The sequence below is a fragment of the Emys orbicularis genome, chromosome 11 (assembly GCF_028017835.1).
Source record: "Emys orbicularis isolate rEmyOrb1 chromosome 11, rEmyOrb1.hap1, whole genome shotgun sequence".
Classification (NCBI taxonomy): domain Eukaryota; kingdom Metazoa; phylum Chordata; order Testudines; family Emydidae; genus Emys; species Emys orbicularis.
In genome coordinates this window covers 45,174,315-45,186,524 of record NC_088693.1, presented here as the reverse complement: position 1 = coordinate 45,186,524, position 12,210 = coordinate 45,174,315, and the positions used below count along the sequence as shown (strand labels likewise).

The 12,210-nt window shown below is 42.2% G+C and overlaps 1 protein-coding gene across 4 annotated transcripts in view; it reads left to right on the top strand.

Moving 5' to 3' along the window:
- The window catches only part of ZNF385B (zinc finger protein 385B), a 230,306-nt gene that overhangs the window by 91,350 nt on the left and 126,746 nt on the right, over positions 1-12,210 (top strand). The window contains exon 3 of one of the 4 annotated variants that reach the window (XM_065413604.1): positions 6,990-7,040. The exons of the other annotated variants lie outside the window; for them this stretch is intronic. Within the exon in view, the coding sequence (XP_065269676.1) occupies positions 6,990-7,040 (51 nt within the window). The remainder of the gene's footprint in view (positions 1-6,989; positions 7,041-12,210) is intronic. 4 annotated transcript variants of the gene reach the window in all.

The window sequence follows — 12,210 nt, the reverse complement described above, 5'->3', positions numbered from 1 at the left end:
GCCCTAGGCAAAAAAGCCACCCGCCGCCCCCCCCTCCCCCTCCGAGCGCTGGGGGGAGGGCGGAGAGCCCCCGGTGGCCAGAGCGCTGGGAGGAGGGCGGCGAGCCCGGCCAGGGCTCTCCGCTCTCCCCGACCGGCCGGAGCGCCGGGGGGAGGGCGGCGAGCCCGGCCGGGGCTCTCCGCTCTCCCCGACCGGCCGGGGCGCCGCCCCAAGCACATGCTTGGTGGGCTGGTGCCTGGAGCCGGCCCTGGCAGAATTCAGCTGACGCCTTGAGCCACGTAGTTGTAGGTGGGCTGTCCTGCCTCCTATCCCCTTTGTATTTCTTCAGGCTGGATAGTGGGGAGAGAGAAGATAAGAAGCTACATCTTTGTTCTTGAGAATGGGAAAAAAGTACCTTGAGGGCTAATCCATAAATTTGCTTCATATAGACCTCAGGGATGATGTGGAAGATGCACTGTGTCTGTGCAGCACTCCCCGTCTCTTTACAGAGTTGGCTTTCTCTTCTGCTGATTATCTTCTGGGAAGAATGAAAAGGCTGCGAACCTCCAAAAAGGCTTTCCTTAGTTGGATAGGTCCAAAATAGGACCTGCTTAGGAGGAATGGTGATTGGAGTAATAGAAGTACTTAGGGAGCTCATTTGGAATAGGATTTTTGTTCTTTTGGTCAAGTTACTCTTTTTTTCCTCTTCCCTATCTTGATATTGCTGTTGTTTCTGTCGTCTGCATCCTGTACCTCATGTCTCAGCAGCAGAACTACAGGTGTATGTTTCGGAAATGCTGTAATTAAAATATTTTAGTAGCACAATTCAAGATGAGATGCAATTCTCCAGTGCCCCTTAAGGAAGTCACCTTTTTCCCCTGCCACTCCCACCTACTCAAAGAAGTAAAGAAAGGACTTGTTCATAATAACAAAAAGACATTCTTTTAAAAAGTTGTTTCTACACAGAAATACCTCTGCATGGAACAGCAAATGTATGAAACCATAGGCATTGTGTGTTTTTAAAATAAAATATAGGTATATAATCTCCAGCTATGGCGACAGAAGACTTCAAACATGAGAAGCAGACTATGAAAAGCTCTGAACCAGACAGACTTTTTCTGTTAATATTCTGAGGGTTCTGTTCATTAATATTTAGCTTCTGCATGTGTGTATGGTATCATCAGTTCAAACACTTCACATTAGTCAGTTAAAAACCATGAACTAAGTGAAGCAGGCCAAAGGAATCTCTGTATTTTCCAACCATTGATTTATTGGGGCCAGTTGGTGGTACTGTAGAGATAAGTGTTTGAGGGTTTGTTTCAGGGCTGTCACTTGAAATAATTAAAGGAGCAAAGTCTATTAGACTTACATCAAGACGATCCGTTCCATTAAACACACACATTACACAGAAGCAGGTACTGTGTCAATATGAAGACACCTGAGTAAATCCATAAGAATTAGTTTTGACAGCCTTTTGCTGCTGGTCTTTATCCTGCACCTGGTGTGCTGATCTCATCATTAGCATTTCATTACCAAAGAGTATGTCAAGATGCACCAAGACCATTCAGCTGTACAGCAGGTGCATTCTTCAGAGATGTACCTGTACCAGTCTGCAGCAGAGCAGATGCATGGTAATGCTGCAATATTCAGGGGTACAACAGGCATGTTCCTCCTGAGTATACCTGCAACATCCAGTGAATGCATTCTGCTGAGAAGTATCTGCAGTGCTTTAGAAACATAGTGGGTGCATCCTATCTGGATGTACTGTGTAACAGGGTGGCTTGCCCTAGGGCCTGGAGAACCTGGGGCTAAAACAGCCTGGATTACAGGATGAATCCCACCTAAGTGGGACCAGAAAATTCCCTATAAAGGTCAGCAGGTAAGGAGGGGGATACTCAGCAAACAGAAGCCCGAGGAGCAGTAGCTGGCTTGAAAAAGCAGGAGAAGTAAGGAGTAGGATTTGGTTCTTGATGAGATGTTAAACTGTTCCTAGCTCTCCCCCAACTAAGAGGAGATGAAAATGAACTGGGGTTGGGGCCTGGTGGGTCAACGTTTACTCGAAGTCTGAATAAATTGGACTCCAGGTGGGGAAATGTTTTATTTTCTTTTGGATTGTCTTGAGTTTAAGGAACTCTATGAATTAGACAGTCGTGTTGGAGCACTGTAGAGGCACCCCTGCCCATGAAAGGGTGCTTGGGTGCTGGCCAACCCTGTTACACTGAGGTAGTCGGCAGGACATCTGAACCCTCTTCCCGTCAAGGAGGGAAGTGATAATAGTGCAGCAGCAGAGCGCAAGATGGAGGAGATATTGCGGTACCTGGTGTGATGACAGCAGACCCAGGCTGTTTTCTTGCAACTTGTACAGGCTGAAGTGCTGAGGGGGCCCAGCTGGGGAAAGGCTGGAGGGAAAGAGACTGCAGGGAGCAAGAAGGTTCTTACAGGACCCTAAATGAGCAGGGATGAAAGCTGTCCAGGAAGGGAGGCCTGAGAGAGACTCTAAATAACTAGGGAAGACATTGGGAGACCCAGAAAGGAAGAGAAGAGGTGAGGTAGGAAGTGGCCCAGGAAAAACTGCAATACAGGTAGAGGATTTGACCTAGTTGTGCAGTACAGGGCCTGGGCTGGAACACAGAGTCGACACAGAGCTTTTCTTATGTGCCTTTCATGAGGGTAGTTAAGCCGAGCAAGTGGGCTGCAGACTGAATGTGCCCTGGCTGAAGAAGAGCCCCAGAGAGGATGGAAGCTTTTTGTTTCTGTTGGACAGTTTTGAACTATAGTTTGGACAAGTGTAACCCTGGAAGGATGGACTAAAGACTGACCTGGCCAGAGGACCGAGTTACCTAACAGAGAAACCATCATGGTGCTGGAGCGACTGTCAACAGGGGGCATTAGCCCAGTGAGGAGCTGCTGTGCCGTGCCTGGCCACAAAGGGGGGTGTATAGTGGTGAGTGGACTCTGTTACATACCTGTAATGTTTGGCAGCAAAGTGGCTAAACTACCAATAATATTAAGATTACTTATACTGAAATGATACTGAAGGCCTGACCTTCTCATAAACTAGGGAAATACAACTTAAATGGAGCTACTATAAGATGGTGCATAACTGGTTGGAAAACGGTTATCAGTAGCTCATAGTCAAACTGGAAGGGCGTATCAAGTGGGGTCCCACAGGCATCAGTTCTGGATCCGGTTCTGTTCATTGTCTTCATCAATTATTTAGACAATGCCACAGAGAGCACACTTATAAAGTTTGTGGACGATACCAAGCTGGGAGGGGTGGCAAGTGCTTTGGAGAATAGGTTTAAAATTTTAAATGATCTGGACAAACTGGAGAAATGATCTGAAGCAAAGAAGATGAAATTCAATAAGGACAAATGCAAAGTACTCCACTTGGGAAGGAACAATCAGTTGCACACATACAAAATAGGAAATGACTGCCTAGGAAGGAGTACCGTGGAAAGCGATCTACAGGTCATAGCGGATCACAAGCTAAATGAGAATCAACAGTGGAACAATATTGCGCAAAAAAAAAAAAAGGCAAACATTCTGGGATATATTAGCAGGAGTGTTTTAAGCAAAACACGAGAAGTAATTCTTCTGCTCTCCTCTGCGTTGATTAGGCCTCAACTGGAGTATTGTGTCCAGTTCTGGGTACCACATTTCAGGAAAGATGTGAACAAATTGGAGAAAGTCCAGAGGAGAGCAATAAAAATGATTAAAGGTCTAGAAAACATAACCTATGAGGGAAGTTTGGAAAAAATTGGGTTTGTTTAGTCTGGAGAAGAGAAGACTGAGAGGGGACCTAACAGTTTTCAAATACATAAAAGGTGATTACGAGGAGGAGGGAGAACAATTTGTTCTCTTTAAACTCTGAGGATCGGACAAGAAGCAATGGGCTTAAATTGCAGCAAGGGTGGTTTAGGTTGCACATTAGGAAAAACTTTAACTGTCAGCGTGGTTAAGCACTGGAATAAATTGCCTAGGGAGGTTGTGGAATTTTCATCATTGGAGTTTTTTAAGAGCAAGTTAGACAAACATCTAGACCATCCCTGGCAGGTAATATTTAGTCCTGCCTTGAGTGCACGGGACTGGACTAAAGACCTCTCGAGTTCCTTTCTAGTCTTAGGGATTCTGTGATTTACTACTGAAGTTTTCCTCTCTCAAAGATATGCCTAGCTTTTATTATTATCACCATAGCAGTCCGACATTACAGAATGGGGTGTTGCATGACATCAGCTATGTGCTAATAATCCCAGCATATAACATAAGAATGACAAAAAAAATTGGACCAGTCTTGAGGACCATATTGTACTAAGTTTATGAATGGTTTATGTATCACTGTGGGCTGGGAACTGCATGCAGCTCCAGTGGGGAGGGTTATCACAGCTCCTCCAGGAACCAAAAAAGTGTGGGGTGATTAAGGTAAATCACTTAGGTTGTAAATCCCTCCAGAGAGGTACCACCCCAGAGAGATTTGCATATACTGGTTGAGACTCAGTATTCCAGAGACCAACAGAAAAAGAGAGAACTTTTAATATAAAAAGGTTGATTTTAAACTATTCAGATCCAGCAAATGGATAGTACCTTCTGTCCTAAAGGGGGGGGGCCTACTTTTGCAGCAGGTTTGGAAAGACTTTAGCCTACCAGAGCCCCATAAGACTGATTGTTTGTTTAGTGTATGTTTAAATCTGTTTATTGATTTTTTTTTTATTATATTTTTTCTGCAATGCTTTTACCTTAAGAATTAGTGTGCTTGCTTAGAAGGACCTGTGTGGTAACTTGTAACTGCTGGTAATACATTGTTCATAGCCCATTTCATTGTGTGCATGCACAGCATTTAGCACAATAGGGTCCTGATCCCTAATCAGGGCCTATAAGTGCTAGCACAATACAAATATTAATAATCCTGTTCTATTAGACTTCTAACATTAACCAGCAATATAGGCTAAAGCTGGAAAAAGGCCCTATGTTCTATTAAAGTGTGCCCCATTTATCAGCCTGTTCGTACAACTATTTGAGGTGGCTACAATGGTTTCACGTTTGTGTTCATTCAGGACTTATTTGGGGTGAGGGGGGCAGCTCTACGCATTTTGGACTTGAAGCTACAAGGTGCTGAACTTCCTGAAAAGTGTGAATGCCTTCATTCTCATTGGCTGCAAGGGACATGCATGTGCATAACTTTGAGCATAGGAGTGAACGGATTGTAATGGGAGCTGAGGACTGAGCCCTTAGTGAGTAGATTATGTACTTTGTAGAAAGGCTTGTGTTGAAGACAGTGTGGAGCTGCACTGCCCTAATGGGAGCTTAGAGAGGGACAGTGTCTCCACTGGCTCTCACCTGAAGAGGGGAAAAGTGCAATTTGTATCATTCCTTTGGCTGATGCAGCATGCTCCCTTCTCTCTGATTGGTCAGCACTCTGTATTTGTTGGAAGGATGGAGCCATGGACCTGCCTCCTCTGTTCCTCGTTTGAGGACATTTGTACCCTGCAGGCAGTAGGAGGGAAGATAACCTGTGCTCCCCTGAGTGCAGGGACTGTTATTGCACAAGGAAGGGAAAGGCTGTCCTCCCACATCCTTTAAATTTGCAAAGGGACAGGGCACAATTTAGCCCTCACTATTTTACGGTCAGTGTCAGAATGGCCAATATGAGGAATCACAAGCCAATATTAAAGAAGTGAAGTGAAGCTTTGTTTCAAGAATTCAATATATTATAATTTCAGATCAATCTGGACTGTGTGCTAACACAGTGACTAGCATCTCCTACTACAGAAGAAGCATTTCTCATGAAGGAAAATCACTATTCAGCTGTTCTTTTGTCTCCATGACAACAGCAAGAGTCTAACAACAAAAGAATAACCGCTGATGCTGTCAGCTAAAAAATCTTAAATGTTCAAGTGATTGTTGATAGCAACGAAATGGATGCCAGGACAGGGTCACTTACAGACAATAATAGTCATTGCACCTATCACTGAGGTATCATATGTGACATTTCTTAAGTAGAATACATGCCACAGGATAAGGCTGATGCAATTGGCAGGTTTTATAAATTATCGATGATGCACTGTTTTTTCTATTCAACAGGAAGCTGCCGTTCAGCTTCTGTAATAGAACAGATTACACACACAAATGAAGAGCTCCTTGTGCACAGCTTATACGAGACCACTAGACTAGATCTTAAGCTACCCTCTCAGTTTTCTAATATGATAGAAAGCAGGGCCACACTCAGGAAAGCAGGGTCGGCTCCTAAAGAAGGAGACTAGAAATTGTAAAAGCTTTATTTGTAGGCAGAATGTTGTTTTGAAAAAAGCATTTAAAAAGAAAGAAAAACTTTTCCTTTTAAAATGTGACTTTACAATGAGCTTTTGACCTTAACCCATTGGTTCCAGAAGTTAGGATGCTTTCTTGACAACTAGAGCTACAAACCATTCAAATGCTCTGGGACACAGCGTTGAGAAAATCAGACGGTGAATGCCATTGGGCTAGCAGTGGAAACCTACGATGAGACAAGAGCCCTTTCATGGTGAATGTTTCTTGCTAAACCAGAAAGATTTGGAATTAGGAGCAGGTTTTATGTAATTGAGGTGCAGGCAAATTGGAACAAAAATTCCTAACCAAAATCAGTGATAGAGGACTAGTGAAAGAAAATTTGTATAATTGAGTTTGATCATTTGTGTCCAACATTTGCAAAATCCAGTTGCCAGTTTTGCAAATTAGAATTCAGAGATGGCATGTGCTGTGGCAGAAATGCTACCTTTTAATATAGGATTAGGCTACTGCAATGTACTCTGTGTGGGACAACACTTTGACACCCTTTGGGAACTTAACTTGAACTAGGGTGACCACCTTTTCAAAAGGCAAAAGCAGGACACATGCAGGAGCCCTGCCCACCTCAACTCCCCACCCCCCAAGGCCAGAAGCCTAAGGTGGGCAGTGGTAAAAGCTGCCCAGGGAGCCTGAATTGCTGTAGGGAGTCCCAGACCCACCACCTGCCCAGGCCTGGGGGGCTCGAGAGCAACACCCAGCCCATGTCCCCACCCTATGGGGCATGCTACCCATGGCAGGTGGAGGGTCTGGGCCTTCCCACAATGGCCCGAGCTCCCTGGGCAGCTCTTACTGCTGCCTGACGCCGGGGGGACTAAGGCCCACTTCAGCCCCTGCCCCCGGAAGAGGCTGGTGCTGCCCCTGAGCCTTGGGCATGCACAAAGCGGTGCAGCAGGGAATCTGAGACAAATGCTTGTGCCAGAGTCTCCCAGTCTGAGACTGGGACTTGAACTCTGCATTTCGAGATTGTTCTGCCCAATTCGTGAGAGGTGTCACCCTAATTTGGACTCCAAAAGTTGCTGCCTGTTTATTAAACAGTGCTTTTCCTAGATAGTATATTACACCAGTGCTCTGTATTTGGAAGTTGTTGATCATTTTCTTGAATTTTAAGTGTTGATTTTGACCTATAAAATTCTAAATAGTTTGGGACCACTGTGCTTTAGAGACTGCTTACAGTCTCTGCTGCAATTAGCATATCTGCTTCGAGTTTCAAAGAGACAGGCTGTTAGGATATGCATCACTAGAAGTCCTCTACTCTGAAACTTTCTCCCCTCTCTTGCAACTAACAACTTAGGTGGCAGCTCCTCAGTCACCACAAGGGCAATGTGTTTACCAGGGGACATATGTCAGGTCAGGATTCTAACCTGCTTTATGTCAAGGTAAAGGAGAGGTGTTAATGACCAGTTACTCCACTTACAGTAGCAATAGGTTCCTAGAAAAGTGTGTATGAGAGAGAGGGAGTGCGCTTTCATTCTTTGCTCATTTTTGTAAACTCCTCCCATACCAAACCATGCTGGTGTATGGTACCAGTCCAGCTGGCATGACAGAGCCAATATAATCTTCCATGTTCCTGACACCTCATCACATGTCCAGTAGGGCATTACTAGGAAACGACTAGGATTAGATATAAACTCCTTTCGGGCTGGTACCAAAGGGGCAGTGACAAGAAAATCCAGAATTCATGAGGCTTCTGTTATTTTTAGTTTAAACCTTTGGGGGCTGAATGGTACAGGACATCCACACAGGGCTTTTACCTACTCATCCATTTGGCTGGCAGTCTGGAAAATTCTAGCGGTTCACATGGTAATGAAGTAGAAGGAAAGGGACAGACATCTGTGGGAGTAACCTACATGGGAACCAGATAAGCTTAGGCAAACTGGTTCTGATATTGATAACAGTCACCAGTGTAACTTGAAGGGGAGAGGGGGCTTCACTAAACTTCTATAAATAATTTTGTTCTGATAAGTGTGAGACCAAAAGTCTTGGAGTCTGGAGGCCTCTTTTTATTTAGAGAATGGCTACAACACTAGCAGTAGAAGCTTCCCTCAACTGACTTGTCATTGTCCCTTAACTTTGAACTACAGGCATTGCTCATGGAGAAGAGAAAAGATGGTTCATTCTGCATATCCATTCAATCCCTGGCTTCTCTGCTGAGACTGCCAACCTAGGTATTTGTTAGTGCCAAATGTGACAGTGATTTTGTGATGTGGACACCTGTGTACTATGAACTAGGCTGAGACCACCAGATCATTTTACAAAGGCCACCAATGTGTAAAAGAGCTTTAAATCATTACCAATTATACTGGATTCCAACCAGTGCCCTAGAGGTGAAAGGTTTTATATCCCATTTCCAATCTCATCCTGTTCTGTCTTTGTAGAATCTTTCTGAAAGTCGTTCTACTCTGGAAAGTGTCTCTCTAAAATGTGTGAACTGTTACTGGTATTAGACATGGACAACCTGAATATTACATTAACAGGCACCCTAAAATGCTTAAATAGTTGTTGTAACGGCTTACGTACTATTTGATTTTTTTCTGTGTAAACATTTTCTATTAAATCAATGCAATTTAATCCAGAGGAGGTCTTATTAAAATCATAATTATTAACTTTACATCATTAAACAATTAGGTCCATATATTTGGCAATTAAAGTTTCAATTTAGCTGTCTGTCATGCACTCTGCAAGTATCACAAACGACTGCTGACCCCTACATTAAACATGAAGTATATTATTCATCTTAGTGGACCATAATGAATGGCTGATTATAACTCAATAAATCCTACCTTAGAAGACTGACCTTCCACTACAGCTTGACACACAGAAAGGGCACTAAATTCTATAGTGCCCGTGACTGTGAGCTTATTTTTGCCTGCCTCCAACTTTTCATTTACCATTTCCCCCCTGCAAGTTCTTGGTGGGTTTATTGTAGAAATAATCTGACTGTAATTAATGTGGATTTTGATTGACTCAGTAGACTAAGCTAAAAGCATTGCCAGGAAAAATGTACAATTTTATGGTATAATCTACTTTAATCAGAATGCCTTAGAACATCTTAAATAGAAGTGTTTGAAAGTTCTGTAGTCACACTGGAAGAGGTGAGTATAAATTCTTCTTTGTGGATTTTTTTTTAATTGCTCCGTGTAAATGTCCTGTTGTGACCAAATGAAAGCTGCCTTTCTGTTTTCATTGATTCAGCTCACAGCATGTTGCATTCTATTAGTAAACCTATTACAGTAGGTATATGCAATAGAATTGTGACTAACAGCTGTGTTGCCAGCATTTCACCCTAACCTTTATTTAAAAGTGAAAAACTAGCAGTTAAAGCCAAATACCAGCTATATTTGAAAATATTGCCACTGTCAAATTTAGAATTTAGCACACAGTTAAGAATTCCTGTTGATCAAGAGCAGAATTTGGTATCCGTGGGAGATAGGTGTGCTATGAAAGAAATAGAAGCTCCATCAAAGTAAAATGTTGTTTTTCAAATTGAAAATATCCTGTTATCAGTGAACCAGAGAAATTATTTTGACAAAAATCAGTATTTATAGGATGGTAAATTCCTTTTCCTGGGAATAAAAATATCATTGCATAAATTCTGGGAAAGGAAAACACCTAGTACATTGAGCACCATTCAAGTCTTGGGCCCTAATGCTGTGAATAGTTACATTTTACCAGGATTATTCATATGCGTAAAGTTACTCATGTATTTAAGCATTTGTAGGATTGGGGTCATAATAACATTACCACAGTAAACACTACTCATACCACGGCATTTATAGTAGACTAGTATAGTGTATAATAGGGAATAATGCAAATACCATGATCAAATAAAGTGTGAATTTCAAAGCCAAAAATAACTGGTCTTGAGCACTGTATTGCTTTGAAGATTGTATTTGTTTCTAAAAAAAAAAATATTTTCTAGCTTGTCTTACTTTAGAATGATCAGGTTTTGATATCCTTATTTCTGTGGGATGAACCTCTGGAGTACCGAAGAACTATGGCGGTACTGATGTCCCAATACTCTGAAACTTTAATTGCAGCTCTCAATGTTCTTAGTTGACAGTTGCACTGCTTAAAACTTTGGGTTTTTTCTCAAACACAGTTTTTCTGAAACTCTTGACCAAAAGTTGGAATAAAAGCGCTCTCTATGAAAGTCATAGCAGTCAAACACACATAGGGTGAGTCCATCTTTATACATCATAACAGAGCAGCAGCAAAAAAAAAAAAAAAAAAAACCCAAAAACAAAAAACAAAACTTTTGCAATTTTCCTTTAACTACTGTTATCAGAGTACCCACTTCTGGTCATCTAGTCCCTCTTGCTACCAGTGCAGGATTGCTCCCTATATGCTCCCAGTATATTTACTGCTTCTATTGTTCGGTCTACATACAAATGTGCCAGTCAATGGGGCTCCCACCACCTCTCTTTGTGAGGATTCAAAGAGCCTAAGAATTAATCTCCAGAGGATGCTACCATAAATATATAATAAATAAAAATAATCTCAGTCAAATTGTTTTGCTTGATATTCACTCTAAATATTTCCTTTTTAAAACACATCTTGTTACTCCTAGTTCTCCACACACTCTCCACTTCCATTATACTACATAATTCTCTCCATTGGTGTTCATACCCATCAGATATTTGTAGACTGTTATCAAATCCCCACTTAGTCATCACATAGCCAGGGTATACATATTTAACTCTTAATCTTTCCTCATAAATCAGACCTTTCAACACTAAGCATTTGTTGCTTTTCTTTGATGACTCTCCAATTTGTCAGTGTTTTTCTGGTAATGAAGTGCCTATTGTTCAGCACAATAATCTAGGTGACAGAGCTGCAAAGAGAGGGTCTAATATTTTCCTGCCCTATGACAGTTGTCTTTATTCTTAGGGCTAAATCTTGTCCCCTTTGCTAAGCATCAGTAATCAAATTTAGAGCATAAGGCTGATTTACCTTCTCCCCTAGGGCTACTCCACAGCTACTGTATCAGTTCTGTCCCATGACCCTTCTGCTTCCTCACCCTCATGCTAAGGGAACAATGGCCACTGATTCTGTCTAGTAATCAAGTCACCAGCCCTCCCGTCTCTTCTTTCACATCCCTAAATCCCTAGCTACACATGCATACTGAAGAAGGGGTATGTGTGTTTGTATGTGTGAAGCCACAGTACAATCAAGGCCAGATTAAGGAAATGCAGCAACCTCCTGTGATGCATAGGCACCATTGTTGCCAACCCTGGAAAAGGTTCAGCATTCTTTACAAGGAATTTCTCTCTCAGGCCTGACAAACTCACTACGTTGTTTTCATGGTACTTATCCATGAAGAGTAGCATGTAAGGTCTCTACTGAAAGCTCATAGCTTAGTTTATCAATACTCATAATCGTGAGGTGTGTATGGGTAATATTTAAGGAATATGGTAACTATTAAAAATTATGCCCTTACGGTCTTGGAGTGAAAGTGAATCACCAGTGAATCATTACTGGGTGACAGTCCATTCCAGTGGGAGGGAGTTGTCAGTCCTCTTCGCCCAGCTGATTATGTAATATATTGCTCAGTTGTCACCAGCTGCAACAACATGGAAAAGTCTGTGGGAAAACACCAAAGATAAACTATAAACATCAAAACCACTTGGAGGTAAAAAGGAACATTAGAACAGTGTATTGCCCCATCTGTGAATAGAGACAAAAGACTAATTCAGTATGTCATAGGGTGGAGAAAGACACTGGATCAATTCACTGAGGAGATATCTTGTTGAGCTGGTGTGCTTTGTGAAAGACTGGATCCTGGGAAGCCAGTCAGCACTACAATAGATTGAACTTTGTGGGAAAACCTATTTTATTAGATAGAAAAGTAATGTTAATTGTAGGTCCTAGTTCGCCTTTTGTGATTTTGTTTTGTACTGTAACTTTTGT